Genomic DNA, 17,390 nt, shown 5'->3' with positions numbered 1-17,390 from the left:
CAAATTTCAGTACCTGAGCTGGCAGTAGTAAGGCATTAACCATATCAGTGATGTGATCTTTAGGTGATGTTTTGTAAGTGTTATTACTGCACTAACATGTGTTTTCTTGCAGATATCCATGTGTGTTTGCCTAGTCAGTTTAAATGCACCAATCCCAACCGATGTATTCCTGGAATTTTCCGCTGTAATGGACAAGACAACTGTGGAGAGGGAGAGGACGAAAAAGACTGCCGTCAGTTTCATTACTCTGCTATTCCATTTTATTTCATAATTTCAGATTATCTGATTGATTTTGTTGCTGCTGTTTCTTCTTCAATAATGTAGTGAACATGGATGCATTTTTCAAGTTACATTGTTATTGTACAAAAAATGCATTTTAGCACATTTTGTCATATGTTACATGTGCCAGAAGGCAGACTATATATTTTGAAGATGTCATTGAAGTATGGTGTTTATTTTTGTCTGTAGCGGAGGTGACGTGCGCACCTAACCAATTCCAGTGTGCCATAACCAAGCGCTGTATCCCACGTGTGTGGGTGTGTGATCGTGACAATGACTGTGTCGATGGATCTGATGAACCCGCCAACTGCAGTAAGACCCTGACGTTATGTCTATTAGATATATGTCATAAAAATACAATTTTACACAATATTTACTCCAAATTCACTCAATGATACTGGAAAACAGAAAGGGGGGGATATTCCCTGAAGATTTGCCCCAGTGCAGTCCCCTGCTTCTTAAGGTGCCCACACACTAGAGAAAGCTCCGATGGAGCGTTTGATTAATAGGAATGTGGTAACTCCATTTTGAGGGGTTTGGAAAAAGTCAAGCTGAATTCGCATAAAGCGAATTGTTCTTTGCCCGGTGAAAGGAATGTCTATACCGTCCACGTTCACTGCTTGCTTTCCGAAATTTCATTTAGGAGAGATGTGTGCAACAGACATTTTCTGTTGATCAGGGCAGAAGTACTGTATCTCATTGAGTGATGGACAAGAGTATTATAACCAGGTCTTCAGATGTCTCCAGATGTGCCGTGTAGTCAAGCCCATTTTAAAGAGTTGATTCAGGTGCTTGCGTCACAGTAGTGAAGTGATGCTGAACAGTCCTGGCAGAGTGTGCCAGATTCTGGTGTTATGCTGCGTCCTCCACAGCCTAGCGCTCTGAACCAACCCGCAAGTCCAGGAAATTTGCCATTCAAATTATGTTCAGAAAAGGTGTTTTGGACACATTTGTGTCGTTGCCTGATTTGCATTTTGTTTTAAAAGTGAATCGGATGCTAAAGCAGTGCAGATTTCTCATGCAAATAAACAGCACTTTTAACAGGCATAATTCACTCAATGTTAATTCCCCCCAAAGTGTTTATTGTCCATTGGTTAGGCTGTCGGCAGACTTTTGAAATAACAAAAAGGGGGAACTAACATTTCTGATAATCAGCCGGCACATTTATCAGCCGACGACGTTAATCTCAAAACCACTAACTATTGACTGAATGACCAGTCTGGCCAAGATATTGGTCTTTTATTACTATAAATTTTATTCTGGTTCATCATCTCTTACAGTGACTACAGTATGTTCACACAGCAGCAGAATACAGTTGTCAGTCCTGTTTTAGAGTGCTAAATATGGTTATGTTCACACACAGTTTCTTTTAGAAATGATAGTGACAACCACATTCTATAACCAAACTGACCCTCAACAGGACCCACAACCACAGTTTCTGTAAACCTGTGCTTTGTGAATAGAACCATACTGAAGTAGTTGCGCTCTACAGACACCTACATTTAAAAAAAAAAAAATAAAAATAACCCTTTCAGAGCCTCTGTTGGTTAATTAAGAATAGACCGGCGAACCTGCGCCTCAATTGGCATCGATTATAGTGTTAATTGTTACTTTATGGAACTTTTTTTTTTCATCTGATACACTATATTGCCAAAAGTTTTAATTAAAGGAATATTCTGGGTTCAATACAAGTTAAGCTCAATCAGCAGCATTTGTGGCATAATGTTGAATACCACAAAAATTAATTTCAACTCATCCCTCCTTTTCTTAAAAAAAAGCAAAAATCGAGGTTACAGTGAGGCACTTACAATGAAAGTGAATGGGGGCCAATTTTTGAACATTAAAATACTCACTTTTTCGAAAAGTATAGCCACAAGACATAAATAATATGTATGTAAACATGATTTTAGTGTGATAAAATTACTTACTAACCATTTCTGTGTAAAGTTATATCCAATTTTGCAACTTCGTTGCCATGACGACGTAATGCCATAAACCCTAAAACCCTAAAATGACTGTAAAAACAACTTTTTACAGCTCAAAAAATACACAAGTTTTAACAGAAAAATGAATATAAGTGCTTTTATGAAATTATAAGCTTCATATTTCTGCCTTTAAACCCTCCAAATATGGGCCCCCCATTGGCCTCTCTGTAACCTTGATTTTTCCTTTTTTAAAGAAACTGAGGAACGAGTTGAAATAAATTGTTGTGTTCTTCCAACATTGTGGTAACAGTTTGGGTAGGGCCCTTTTCTGTTCCAGTATGATAATGCCCCTGTCCACAAAGCGAGGTCTATAAATAATAGTGCTGGGAAAAAATATGATTTGTTAAAATATCGTGATATTTTTCCTCATGATATTGTATCGATATTTGCGTGCAACTATTATTATTTATATTTTTCCACATTAATATTGTGGTGATGTGAAAAACAATTCTCAAATTGATCTAGGAATTCAACAACAGCCCCTTAGATGGTGCAAATATCACACTTTACACAATCGCCCTCCCTTACAAAAATGTATCACGATTTAACAGTAGTAACATTAACTGAGGTATTTTGACAAAAATGTTAATATCATATAAAATAGGCTAACCTTTTAGGTGAAATCTGTGTATTGAAACTGTGTTGTAATAAATAATGTTTTTAAAGCATTCAGGCTACTACTGTATTCATAAATACTGTAATTTATTTTTAGAAAGACTAGTTACACTGACCTAACCACAGAAATAGGGACCCATTATGGTCTTATATGTTTATGGCTTTGCATTGTACATGGATATTAGGAAATAAACTGGCCTTGTTTTGTATACTGGCACTTTTACATTAATTTAACAATGCATTTGGTGATTTGGAAACAGTTGTCTTAAGTCCGATGAAGACGAATGAGAAACATGAGTGAAATATCGCAATATATCGTAGTTTTGAATCGCAAAACACCAAAAATAAAGAATCACAATAATATTGTATCGTGACCTAAATATCATATGATATCGTATCGCCAGTTACCTTGTGATTCCCACCCCTAATAAAGAATTCATTTAGTACTTAGTTTGATGTGGAAGAACTTGACTGGCCTGAACAAATCGTAGACCTGAACCCCACTGAACACCTTTGGGATAAATTGGATGCCGACTGCAAGCCAGGGTCATTCACCCAACATCAGCATCTGACCTCCTTGATGCTCTTGTGTCTGAATAGGAACAAATCCATGCAACTATATTCCAACATCAAGTGGAAAGCCTATTCAGTAGAGTGGAAGAAGTTATAGCAGCAAAGAGTGGTTATGGTTTTGAAATGAAATGTTCAACAAGCACAATTTACTTTAGTCACTGATGGTTACAGTCGTTATTCGTGGCTATCGTGAGAATACAAAAGGGGCATGGCTTCGGTTATTTGTCCATACACAAAGTATTTAAGCAACTTCTATAAGCTGTTGTATGTTAACTCAAGAGTCACACCTGTTGGCAAATACTGTTGTCAGTCTCAATCACTGACTGTGTGAATGTAGTTTATTTTTGACATTCTGCATCATCAGCAGTTAATAGTATTGGCTCTGACATCAATACCTCAGTTCTTTCTATTCTGTCTCTCTCTCTCTCTCTCTCTCTCTCTCTGTAGCTCAAATGACATGTGGTGTGGATGAGTTCCGTTGTAAAGATTCTGGCCGCTGTATTCCAGCCCGCTGGAAATGTGACGGAGAAGACGATTGCGGCGACGCTTCAGATGAACCCAAAGAAGAGTGTGGTGGGTCTATACAGTCATACAGCTTACTGGAGTAACATAAACCGATAGACAGTATGAGACCAGCATCTAGACACTATTGTTCAAAAGTTTGGAAGCACTAATAAATGTATTGTTTTTGAAAGAAATTGATGCTTCACCAATGTAGCATTTAATTGATAAAAATACTAGCAAAAACAATAATTCTGTAAATCATATTAGTTTGAATCAATTGTTTCTTCTTTTTATATATTTTACAATTACATTTTTATCTGGAATGGCAAAGCCTTATTTACGGCAGCCAATAATTATAAACTACTAAAAAACACTGTTACATAATCCTTAAAGGAATATTCCAGGTTCAAAACAAGTTAAGCTCAATCGACAGCATTTGTGGCATAATGTTTCTTTAAAACAAAAAGCAAAAATCGAGGTTACAGTGAGTTAATTACAATGGAAGTGAATGTGGCCAATTTTTGAAGGGTTTAAAGGCAGAATTGTGAAGCTCATAATATTTAAAAAAGCACTTACATTAATTCTTCTGTTAAAACTCATGTATTATTTGAGCTAAGTTGTTTAAATAGTCATTTTTACAGTAATTTTAGGGTTTGTTGACATTACATCGTCATGGCAACAAAGTTGTAAAATTGGCTATAACTTTACACAGAAAAGGTTAGTAAGTGATGTTATCATCTTGATCGCTAAAATCAAATATTGTTTATGTCTTGTGGCTATATTTTAGTATATTAACGTTCAAAAATTGGCCCCTATTCACTTCCATTGTAAGTGCCTCACTGTAACCCAGATTTCTACTTTTTCTAAGAAAAAGAGGGGCAAGTCAAAATAAATTTTTATGGTAATAAATATTATGCCACAAATGCTGTCGATTGAGCTTAACTTGTATTGAACATGGAATATTCCTTTAAGAAATCTTTCTAATGTACAAAACTTTTGAAACAGTTGAAAATGCGTGTGCTGTTTGAAACTTTTTATGATGTGTGTTCATCTTTATACAATGTCTTATGAGACTTATGAGAAATAGAAACTGTAATTTAATGTAATTTAATGCTTAAAAATATATATCAACAGACATTGTATAACTGTTGCAGATGTCACATTTTAATATCTGATATATAAGTCATATTATGTATATGCAGATGAGAGAACATGTGAACCATACCAGTTCCGTTGTAAAAACAATCGCTGTGTGCCTGGCCGCTGGCAGTGCGACTATGACAACGACTGTGGAGACAACTCAGACGAGGACAAGTGTGGTGAGTTTATACAGTCCACAGCACATGGCACATTACACATGAGCACTGAGACCCAGCAGGTCCATACAGACTGAAGACACACTTTAAAGACACATGTCCAAAGTCAGTCATGCTACATGTTAAACTTCCACATGAATGACAGTAGGAAAAGTAAAGTATTGCAAGAAATCGTGTTCTTAATCAGTTTATTTCTATTATTTTCCATTAAAAAAATTTCTAAACATCCTTAAAACAAGATAAGCAGAATGACAAGATATAAAGTTTTTAATTTTTTTAGAGAAATCTAACTTAATGTAGCTCTTTTGTCACCTAAATCACTCCTGTTATGATAAGAGTGATAGCTCATCATGTTGGCCAAAAACACTCATCTGTTCAGTGTCAGTTTTATTTATTTTGTCATAAGCACATTGTTTATGAACATGATCTTTTTTTTTTTTTGTGCATGTTTTCATTTTGTGCGGTCATTGACGTGTCCACATATTGTGTTTATTTCTCATTTCATACTGGCACATTGATGTGGGTTAGAGGTAGGTTTCCATTTTCAAAATGTTCAGTACAGTGCCTGAAAGTCCTTTCAGTAGCAGCTCGCTGATGGTATTATTGGGAGGCTCATACAGTGTTGGTTGCATGTGTTCTCTTCTTGGCCACAGGCGAGAGGGGTGATGGCTTTCTCCTGAGGCTCGTCATCGGTTGTTTCTAGATTGTATTGCTCCTTTGATTAATGGGTAGGGTTAAGCCCTAATGGAAATTAACCATGGTTTTACGTTAGTAATATTGTAGTAACCAAGACTGTAGTCAACTTTTTTTTTGGTGGGGGGGACCATGGCTTTGATACAATTAACCATGGTTTTAATATAGTAATACTTTAGTATCCAAATAATAGCCATGGTTTTATTATAGTAATATTTTAGTAACCATGACTGAAGTGGAACCATGGTTAAAGGGATAGTTCACCCAAAAATGACATTTCTCTCATCATTTACTCACACTCATGCCATTCCGGATGTGTATAACTTTCTTTCTTCAGCAGAACACAACTTAAAATTTTTAAAAGAATATCTCAGATCTGTTGGTCCTCACAATGCATGTGAAATGTGACCAGAACTTTGAATCTGCAAAAATCACATGAAGTCAGCATAAAAATTATTCATATGACTCCAGTGGGTAAATCCATGATTTAGAAGATATATGATAAGTGTGGATAAGAAACAGAATAATATTTAAGTCCTTTTTTTTTTTACCATAAATCTCCACCTTTTGACCAGCCCCGACCAGTAGGTGTGTATATGCATGAAGAATGCAAATTGCCAAAAACAAAAGAAGCAGAATGTGGAAGAGAAAGTGGACATTTATAGGAAAAAAGGACCTACAGTGCTATTCTTCTAATAATGTGTGTTCTGCAGAAGAAAGAAAGTCATACACATCTGGGATGGCATGAGGCTGAGTACATTTTTGGGTGAACTAGCCCTTTAATTTTGTGGTTACTCTTATTTAATACAAATACCATAGTTGAACTGTGGTTTCTGTAGTAAAACCATGGTTAATTTGTGTAGGTAAGGTTGAGGGGTAGGGATAGGGATAGGTGTAGGGTTTCTGTGGGACTCCAAATTCAATAAACACACACAGAAAAAAAAAAAGGAAAAAAAAATGGGGTGCAAAACTATATACTATTATTTGCACAAGGGTTGGGGTAGTCTACAAATAGTATCTGCCACAATTTGCGCCGGGGTGTAAATAGCATCTACCATTATTTCTACCAGGGTGCAAATAGCATCTGCCTAATTTTTGTTCCTTGGAACACAAAAGGAGAAATTTAGCAGAATGTGTGAGCCACTGTTTTCCATACAAATGTAGATGGTGATTTATACTGCAAAGCCTTATATTACAAGTCTTCTGAGGTCATACGATAGCTTAGTCTGAGAAACAGAAGCAATTCAAGTCCTTATTAACTAAAAAAAATATTACCCTCCACAGCACTGAGTTCAGTTAAAATAATAAAATGTCTATTGTCATGATTGGTCAGAAGACACATGAGAATCAATGTTGCTTGATGCCATTTACATCAAACTGGCACTATGTGTCTTGAGGCACCATGTTTGAAATGCATGACATGGGGGCAAGTAAATGATCACAGAATTGTTATTTGTGATTGAATTATTCTGTTAATTTGAGAATAACATTCATTAGTAGAGTTATAATAATGATGGATCATAATACAATCACATAATGGGATTATAAATAAGATGCAATGACAATAAATTCATGAATGAGCCTATTCTAATATTCACCAGCTAGCTACTGTGAAGCCCATTCCTGCAGTTTTTGAGCAGTACTGTTTTTTTTGGTTTTGTTGCCTGCTCCCAAACACCCAAACCTCCATATGTCCTCGTGCCTCCTTTTTGAGCTGTATGCCCTTAAAGGAATGTTCTGGATTCAATACATTTTAAGATCATTTGTGGCGTAATGTTGATTACCACAGCAAATAATCAGAAGTTCATCCACCTGCAACAGTAGTCTCACCACCACCACCACAATTTAGACAACTTTACACCTCAAAATATACATTTTTGTAAGGACAATTAATGTAAGTGCTTCCTCAAAAATATGAGCATCACCCTAAAAGTGCATGTCCCATTTACTTCCATTCCTGTATGCAGTAATGCATATACAGGTGCATCTCAATAAATTAGAATGTCATGGAAAAGTTCATTTATTTCAGCAATTCAACTCAAATTGTGAAACTCGTGTATTAAATAAATTCAATGCACACAGACTGAAGTAGTTTAAGTCTTTGGTTCTTTTAATTGTGATGATTTTGGCTCACATTTAACAAAAACCCACCAATTCACTATCTCAAAAAATTAGAATACATCATAAGACCAATAAAAAAAACATTTTTAGTGAATTGTTGGCCTTCTGGAAAGTATGTTCATTTACTGTATATGTACTCAATACTTGGTAGGGGCTCCTTTTGCTTTAATTACTGCCTCAATTCGGCGTGGCATGGAGGTGATCAGTTTGTGGCACTGCTGAGGTGGTATGGAAGCCCAGGTTTCTTTGACAGTGGCCTTCAGCTCATCTGCATTTTTTGGTCTCTTGTTTCTCATTTTCCTCTTGACAATACCCCATAGATTCTCTATGGGGTTCAGGTCTGGTGAGTTTGCTGGCCAGTCAAGCACACCAACACCATGGTCATTTAACCAACTTTTGGTGCTTTTGGCAGTGTGGGCAGGTGCCAAATCCTGCTGGAAAATGAAATCAGCATCTTTAAAAAGCTGGTCAGCAGAAGGAAGCATGAAGTGCTCCAAAATTTCTTGGTAAACGGGTGCAGTGACTTTGGTTTTCAAAAAACACAATGGACCAACACCAGCAGATGACATTGCACCCCAAATCATCACAGACTGTGGAAACTTAACACTGGACTTCAAGCAACTTGGGCTATGAGCTTCTCCACCCTTCCTCCAGACTCTAGGACCTTGGTTTCCAAATGAAATACAAAACTTGCTCTCATCTGAAAAGAGGACTTTGGAACACTGGGCAACAGTCCAGTTCTTCTTCTCCTTAGCCCAGGTAAGAAGCCCCTGACATTGTCTGTGGTTCAGGAGTGGCTTAACAAGAGGAATACGACAACTGTAGCCAAATTCCTTGACATGTCTGTGTGTGGTGGCTCTTGATGCCTTGACCCCAGCTTCAGTCCATTCCTTGTGAAGTTCACCCAAATTCTTGAATCGATTTTGCTGGACAGTCATAAGGCTGCGGTTCTCTCGGTTGGTTGTGCATCTTTTTCTTCCACACTTTTTCCTTCCACTCAACTTTCTGTTAACATGCTTGGATACAGCACTCTGTGAACAGCCAGCTTCTTTGGCAATGAATGTTTGTGGCTTACCCTCCTTGTGAAGGGTGTCAATGATTGTCTTCTGGACAACTGTCAGATCAGCAGTCTTCCCCATGATTGTGTAGCCTAGTGAACCAAACTGAGAGACCATTTTGAAGGCTCAGGAAACCTTTGCAGGTGTTTTGAGTTGATTAGCTGATTGGCATGTCAAAATATTCTAATTTTTTGAGATAGTGAATTGGTGGGTTTTTGTTAAATGTGAGCCAAAATCATCACAATTAAAAGAACCAAAGACTTAAACTACTTCAGTCTGTGTGCACTGAATTTATTTAATACACGAGTTTCACAATTTGAGTTGAATTACTGAAATAAATGAACTTTTCCACGACATTCTAATTTATTGAGATGCACCTGTATTTGCAGTGCTGTATACATATTTATTTATTTTTACAAACTGAGGGATTAGTCTAAATTATTTTTGCTGTAATGGATGCTTTCCTTAAAGTCTTGAACCCAGAACATTCCTTTAACAAGCATACTACCTACAAACCCCTGCTCCCACAGCTGATATTATCATGAATTCTTCCTGTGTTGCAAAGATATGATAGAATTAAGAGGTAATAATTCTATCTTCGTGTGTCAGTGCCCAGGCAGTGCTCTGAGAGTGAGTTTGCCTGCACCAACGGTCGCTGTATTGCTGGACGATGGAAGTGTGATGGAGACCATGACTGTGCTGATGGATCTGATGAGGTACATCACACACACATTTACTTAGCTACGTAAGTACATGCCATTAACTTATGTTGTTTTTTTTATATAAAAATAATTATGATTACATTAAACCAAACTCTAACTCTACTCCTAAAAGAGAATATTTATCATTTTTAGCATAGAAAAGTATATTTTTTCAATAATCAATTTTTTTTAGCTTTGAGGATGCCCCCAAAGAGAGGTTTGGTCATATTTACATTATACATTGGTATGGTTTTGCAAAGTAAATACACCCAAGCACACAAAATTATTTATTCCACACCTGTCGCATGTGAACACAATATTTGCATGAAAGACTACCCTCACGAATAATAAATACTATAATACCATTAATAATAAATGCTCATTGTGGTGTATTTGTGTTGCAGCACGGCTGTGATGTGAAGTGTGATAATGATCAGTTCCAGTGTAAGAACGGTCACTGTATCCCGTACCGCTGGAGGTGTGATGCTGACGCTGACTGTATGGACGGCAGTGACGAGGAGAACTGCGACACTGGAGGTTGAACACACACACAACTTTGTTAACCATAGCAAAGGAATAGTTCACCCAAAAATGTCATCATCATCAAACCCGTATGCTGTTTTTATTTCTGTGGAACACAGAAGTAGGCATTTTTGAACAATCTTTAGGCCCTTTTCCATTCAAGGACAGTTCATAATGACCACAGCTGTCAGAGTTTAACAAGAACAAAAACACCATAAAAGTATAAAAAAAAAAATAGTCCTTACAATTTGTGCACTATAATCAGAGACTATCAGATACGGGCCACTTCTATTTAAATGAATGAAAGCGGAACACCCAACCAAGAAGCTCCAGCGCCCAACGGTCAGCGGATGTAGAAAGGAAATCCTGCCTTACAGGTAAAAGAGCTAATCACCTTTTAGATACAGACATCGCCTGTCAATCAACTCGCTAACGTGCATGCGCATTAGCTATACAAGATGGGAAAATTGCGTGTTGTAGCATAATATGAGGTAAAGAAGCACAATTTATGATTCCAGTATTATCACATTTTGTTGCTGATTTGAAATATGTCCTTTGATAGAAATCTTCACCAACCGTTTTTGAGATTTCGGTGTCCCCCCATTCAAGTAGATAGGAGGTGCACTGGCATGACTGGAAATAGCCTCTCGAGACCATTCCAAAGATGTCCGACAGTGGACTGACTTGCTAGAAAAACTTTGCTATAATCCAAGTTTTCTGAAACCATACAGTATTTTTGTGTGTGGAACGGACCAAAATTTAAGTTGTTATTCACTGATAATCACTAATAAGCCCTCTGCCAGAACTCAGGGATAATACATTAACATAATTCTCATGTTTATATTACAACATATTATATTGTAGTATGATGCACCATTTTTAAATTCTTTTCAGGAACGCAGGCTAAACAACTATATTTGGTGGAGGGAAAGATTATCAGTGAATAACCACTTCAATTTTGGTTTAAAGTAAAGTTGGAATATGGAGCACAAAGTTTTATTGTGATTTTTTTTTTTAATTGGCAGATGAGGTCATTCTAAACTGTCACCAATTGCAAAAGAGCTGCCTGTATAATCTATAAAAATTGCAGCTTTTGTGTTCCACAGGGAAACAAAAACTGCATATGGGTTTGGAATGACATGAGGGTGAGTAAAAAATGACAATTTTCAATATTGGATGAACTGTTCCTTTAAACAACAGCATCAGACATGAATCAGTGGCTGCAGTATTCATTAGCGATCAGACTCTCTGGAGAGTGTTTTAGTATGCATGCTGGCCTTTCTGAAGACATGAAGCCAGACACACACACACACACACACAACAGACTTATGATAATTGCTGTAGGGCTATGCTGGAATGAATACAGATTAGTTACTTTGTGTGCATTTGTGTATGTGTCAGTGGGTCGATACTGCCTCCTGGATGAGTTTCAGTGTAATAACACTCTGTGTAAGCCGCTGGGCTGGAGGTGTGACGGCGAGGACGACTGTGGAGACAACTCTGATGAAAACCCACAGGAATGTAGTAAGTGCTTTATTTTCGTACTTCATTGTCACTTTGTTTTACCCTTTTTCTCAGACTCATGAATCATGTAGGAGTGAGCAGTATGACCAAAATCCCAAAATGAGTAATTTTATACTACAGTAACATTATACATATTTTTATTACCAGAAATTCAATGAAAAAAAGGTCTATACATGAAATTCCTTACAAACGTAAGGTACTTTATCTCATTTTAATTTGTTTCTATTTTTATTTGGAACTTGATGGAAAAACTAAAATATAAGATTATTTATAACAAATGAACAAGTTTGGCATCAGTGCAATAACAGCTTCATATTATATAACACCTGAGTTAAAAACACAAGGCTCAAAACAGAAAAATGTATTATATAAATGGATAGTTCTGACTCGAGAATCTAATTGGATGAGCTACATTCAAAGCTGTTGTAAAACAGTCGATATACACACAAATGTAGGTGTGTAACAGTACCATCATATTGTGGATTTTAAATGTGAATTTTAAATGTGGAATTCACAATTTAGAGATTTATTTTATCTTGTCAAGTTTATATGATGCTGTGTAAATGTAGCCGATTCTTAATTGAACTCATTTGGATTTTTAGAAAAGTTCAGAAAAAAACCTGACTTTATATTCTTGCAAAACCGTAAATGAGAAGATGTCAACGGTATGAAAACCATCTGTTTTAAATAGAATGTATATTGTTAAACCATGAAACCACTGCATCCCTTCACAGCTGTGACCGCACATCAGTTGACTTTTATATTAATGCAGCATATTGCGATGTTGCTCGGCAACTGTAAACTGTTAAACTCCACTTTGTTACTAACAACATCCCATAATAAGTTCTTCCTCTCTTGACTTGTATGGGACACATCCTGATCTGTATTTTCGCATTAATCCATGTTTTTTTGTCTCTCTCCCGTGTAAATAACATAAAGCAATCCTGCCTTCTGATAGTTGCACTAATATATCTTCAGCGATAGGAACAGTATAGTAAAATCTGTACCAGTTGCAACATTTCTACCATCACCGGGTATACAATATATTGTCATGATGCCCAGCCCTGATGTACAGTATAAATATTGAGGGATTTGAGCCTTGTGTTTCAGGTTATGAAATGGATAAGTGTTACAGCGTTATTGAGTAAAAATAGACCATATACTGTAGAGACCAACTATTACCAGAACAGACTTGAGTGAAAGTTATCAGTACTACACATTCAGACATAAAAAAGTGTCAATACATTTAGATAAAAATCAAATAAAATATTGTTAAATGGCTTAATAATTAAAAAGGAATGAATAAAGACTTCTGCATCTTCTCATCAAGACTAACCAACTCTGCGTGTTACAGAGGGATTCTACTGTCCTCCCTCCAGACAGTTCCGATGTCATAATGACCGAGTGTGCCTGCCAGTGTCTAAACAGTGTGACGGTGTTGACAACTGTGGAGACAACAGCGATGAACTCAACTGTCGTGAGTAATTGCCACTCTAGGCTGTTATTTAAAAACTGCCTTTTTATACAGAGTGTGTATTATTTGCCTGTGCTTTTACTCTAAAAGTTCAACATCATTATAATCTTAAGCTTCACTCTTATTTTTATCAAAGTCATTTTCAGGAAATGATGCCATTTGTATTTGTAAATTTCAGGATTTTTTAAACTTAATTTCAAAAATTTACTGCTGAACTTTCAAGAAATCATATTGTCCCAACTCAGGTGCAGTACCAAGGCCATAACCACTATAGAATTTGAGGGACCATCATGGAGGGATGTCGCCCTCCCAATAATCAGATTAGTGGTCAACAAATGTGTTTTTATTTTATAGCTGATTCTTTAAACTCTTACACCCAATGCTAAATATGTAGTTACAGCCAAAGTACCAATAGGTATACAGTATACCTTTACCAAAACCAAAGCACTAAACTATTTTTATCCTGTTACAGTAAGCTAGGAATTTGTATACTTAGAATTCGAATATATAACTGAGTAAATTCTGTTAATATCACTCACTTATTTTTGTGTGCCTTTTAAGAAATCAAATTTAAAATATCATGCAGTCATAAAGACTGTAAGAGAACCTTAATTTTGTCTGAACCATGTGTTCAAAAAGACTTTGAAGTCCCTCTCTCAAATATGATGTCAGACGAATTAACCCTTTATATTTTAAGGGATAAATGTCATAGAATAATAGGGTTGAACAGAAATTGAGGAGCAAAGTAAATTTCAGCATTTTCACTTAGAACACATGAATCATTTTTGAAAAAAATACATAAACTGTGAAATAATAGTATTTTAATTTAAATAAAAGCTAAATATTGGTAGAATTAGTATTATTGTTATTATTATTATTATTATTCCTTTCAAAACCATTACAATTATTTTATGGTGATGAGTGGGGACATGCATATGGTTTGAAATTCTTATGAAAATATGTATATATATACACAGTACATTAAATCAATGTTTTATTTTAAAAGTATTTTGCATTATGCACTAAGAGTTAAATCTATCAAATAATGTAAACTGTTTAGCATTCTTTTAATTATAATAGTAGTAAGTTATAGTGACACACTTAGCTCTCAAATGGCCCCGTTTTGTGAGAATGAGTCATGGTTTATTCTATTGAATCTCCATTAAAGTAATTTTGTCTCTGTTTTGTGTCAGAAACTCCTGCCCCTGTGGTCTGTAGAAAGGATGAGTTTACATGCAGTAACGGCAAGTGTATAAGCGTTAACCTGCGCTGTGATTACTTCAATGACTGTGAGGACTACGGCTCTGATGAGATCAACTGCAACAAGAAAGGTGTGTTTACTTGTGTGAGATTGTTTTAGTTGACAGTAACAGTGTAAAGTTCGCTGACTGTGTATTTGTTGTGTGTCTGTACAGATTCAGTTCTGAATGAATGTCGGCAGAATCGCAGTATGTGTGGAGACGGAGATGAAGCTCACTGTGTACTGAATGGAACAGACTCGTTCTGCTCCTGTAAGTCCGGCTTCCAGAAAACGCTGCAGCAAACCTGCACAGGTACCACTTCTACGCACACACACACACACTGACGTATGTCAGAAAACTATTAGGTCTGTTTAACACAGCATGTGTATGCAGCATTTATGTATTAAAGTATTTATACTGTCTGCATTAGCAACACATATCCACATAGCAGATTTATATCAAATGGAGCACTGAGCCTATTTTCGTCACACATAGCATTCTAAACTCAGCAGAAATTGGGTGAAAATGCACTGGAAACCAATTTATCAACACAATCTTTTGCAATATCAGCTTTTATGAAGCAACATTAAATACTGGAGAGAACTACTCATCCATTGTTTGAAAAAAGATATCTGTTGGGCTTGATGCAAGTTACATGATGTTAAACTTCATTAAAACTTACTGAGTGCTCTGCAATTTGGGGTTTTGGTTCCATACCATGTAGATTAATTATCGTTTGGATGTAAATGTGATACCAGTTCTCTTGTAAGTAGTAGATTTCATGACCTTTACATTTATAATACTTCCCTTTCGTAGGCACTCGAGCTGCATAATCGCATTGGGACACGCCCTGAGTGTCACGTTGTCTGAAGCCCTTGTACAATCACGGCAATTTATTAGCTAGTGGCGCTTAAGCGACGCCCCTAGGGAGCTACGTCACGGGCTCCATAAAAGCACTCACTTTCACGCCATCGCATCAGATTTGTTCTTCAGCACACACTTCATCTGGCCCATGTTGTACCAATGACTCACGTCGAAGCAAGGACCTTTATTATTCCCCCTTTTGAATGGCACAGGATGAAATTTAAGAAGTGTTTACCTCCGTGCACGTGGTTCATCATCAGTGAAGATTCCCATGACATGTGTGTCACCTGTCTGGGGTTTCGCCAGACGGAGGCTGCGTTGGGGGTTTGGATTGTCCATAGTGCAATTTAATGAACGTCAGGACGCTCCGTAAAAGCTTGCCTCCTTTGGAAATTCACAGCGGTTTCCTTCGGCACTAAGGATGAGGATGCCATGTCTATGGTGGTGTCGTTTCCGAGGATCTCGCTGGCAGCCAGGCCAAAGCCTGGCCCCTGGTGGTCAGATTTCCAGACCTTCGGTAACTTATATGGAGTTGCTGGAGGTTAATACACGTGCAGTGGAAAAATTGCAGCTGGATTTGCCAGATGAAGCGCAGTCAGATGATCTTAAATCGATCTTGGACGACTGTTTTTTTTAGCGGGCCAACGCACAGCTAAGCCTTGTAGGCCGCTCCCTTTTTCCCTGGACCTCAAGTCCCGGGATCAACCTTACACACCTCGAACATCTGACAGCCAGAATATAGTTCAGTTTCCCCCCGCAGCTCGCGCTGGCAAGCGAACAATAAAAAAACACATTACGAATTCAGCCTGTTTCCATGACCAAGGGTCTCGAGACCTGCATAACAGAATTCAATGTTCATCAAGCACACACAGTGAACATAAGCACCACATATTGTTCCCCCATAAAGAATGCTGGGGCCGTTGTGGTGAACCAGTTTTCTCAAATAAACATTCCCCCAAATGTTCATAAATTTTTCCCAGGGAAAAGGTTTATTCTGTCAGCGTCTCTGCTGTAGATACATTGCAGAGTGCTCATCTTTTATGCCTAAATACAATAAAGGCTAAAACATTATCAAATTCCCTTCAACCAGCCACAGTATTGGAGGAGCGAAGGCTTCCCACCACTGTGCTGCTGGGGAATTGTTTGTTACAATAGATTTGAAGGACGCTTATTTCCATATTCAGATTGCAACAAAGCACAGGTGCTTTTTCAGATTTGCTTTTGGGGGCAAAGCATACCAGTTTTGCTTCCTTCCATTCAGACTTGCACTGGCACCATGCACTTTCACAAAATGCATGGATGCAGCTTTGACACACTTGAGGCTTCAGGGCATCCGAGTTTTGAATTATCTCGATGATTGGTTGGTGCAAGCTCACTCAGAGGCTTTGGCTGCTCAACCTTGAGATGTCATTTTCAGCCATTTGAGCAATCTAGGGCTGTGTGTAAACCTAGACAAGAGTGTCTTGTTGCCAAGTTTCTAGGGGTGAAGCTGGATTCGTGAGCGATGCAGGCGCATCTGTCTCCAGTTCATTCTACCGGTGTCTAGCCATGTTCAGAGTGGGATGCATTCTCCCTACGAGAACATTTCACAGGCTTTTGGGGATCATGATTGTGGTTTCCGCTGTCATTCCCCTGGGCATGTTACATGCAAAACCTTTTCAGTGCTGGATGAATTCCACAAAGCAACTTCAACTACTGATGCATGCGTTCCGTTTCTTCAAAGTGATGCGTGGGTGCTGCCGAACTCTGTTACCATGGAAACAAACCAGCCTTTTGATGTTGGGCATTCCGTTCCAGTTGAATTTGGGGGCAGATCTCCTGTCCAGACAGGGCTTGATGCCCGGAGAGTGGACATTACATCCTCAGATTATGGTACAAATCTGGAGAAGGTTCGGCAGAGCGGAAGTGGACCTGTTCGTT

The 17,390-nt window shown here is 37.5% G+C and overlaps 1 protein-coding gene across 1 annotated transcript in view; it reads left to right on the top strand.

Annotated features, from left to right (window-relative positions):
* The window catches only part of lrp1aa (low density lipoprotein receptor-related protein 1Aa), a 396,987-nt gene that overhangs the window by 344,227 nt on the left and 35,370 nt on the right, over positions 1 to 17,390 (top strand). Inside the window, exons 65-74 of the mRNA XM_051676564.1 lie at positions 113 to 232; positions 469 to 591; positions 3,900 to 4,025; positions 5,159 to 5,275; positions 9,754 to 9,860; positions 10,250 to 10,382; positions 11,769 to 11,891; positions 13,246 to 13,368; positions 14,559 to 14,696; positions 14,781 to 14,918. Of these exons, the coding sequence (XP_051532524.1) occupies positions 113 to 232; positions 469 to 591; positions 3,900 to 4,025; positions 5,159 to 5,275; positions 9,754 to 9,860; positions 10,250 to 10,382; positions 11,769 to 11,891; positions 13,246 to 13,368; positions 14,559 to 14,696; positions 14,781 to 14,918 (1,248 nt within the window). The remainder of the gene's footprint in view (positions 1 to 112; positions 233 to 468; positions 592 to 3,899; positions 4,026 to 5,158; positions 5,276 to 9,753; positions 9,861 to 10,249; positions 10,383 to 11,768; positions 11,892 to 13,245; positions 13,369 to 14,558; positions 14,697 to 14,780; positions 14,919 to 17,390) is intronic.

The sequence above is a fragment of the Myxocyprinus asiaticus genome, chromosome 37, assembly GCF_019703515.2.
Source record: "Myxocyprinus asiaticus isolate MX2 ecotype Aquarium Trade chromosome 37, UBuf_Myxa_2, whole genome shotgun sequence".
In the NCBI taxonomy this organism is placed as follows: Eukaryota; Metazoa; Chordata; class Actinopteri; order Cypriniformes; family Catostomidae; genus Myxocyprinus; species Myxocyprinus asiaticus.
This window is presented reverse-complemented; position numbering and strand designations above follow the sequence as displayed.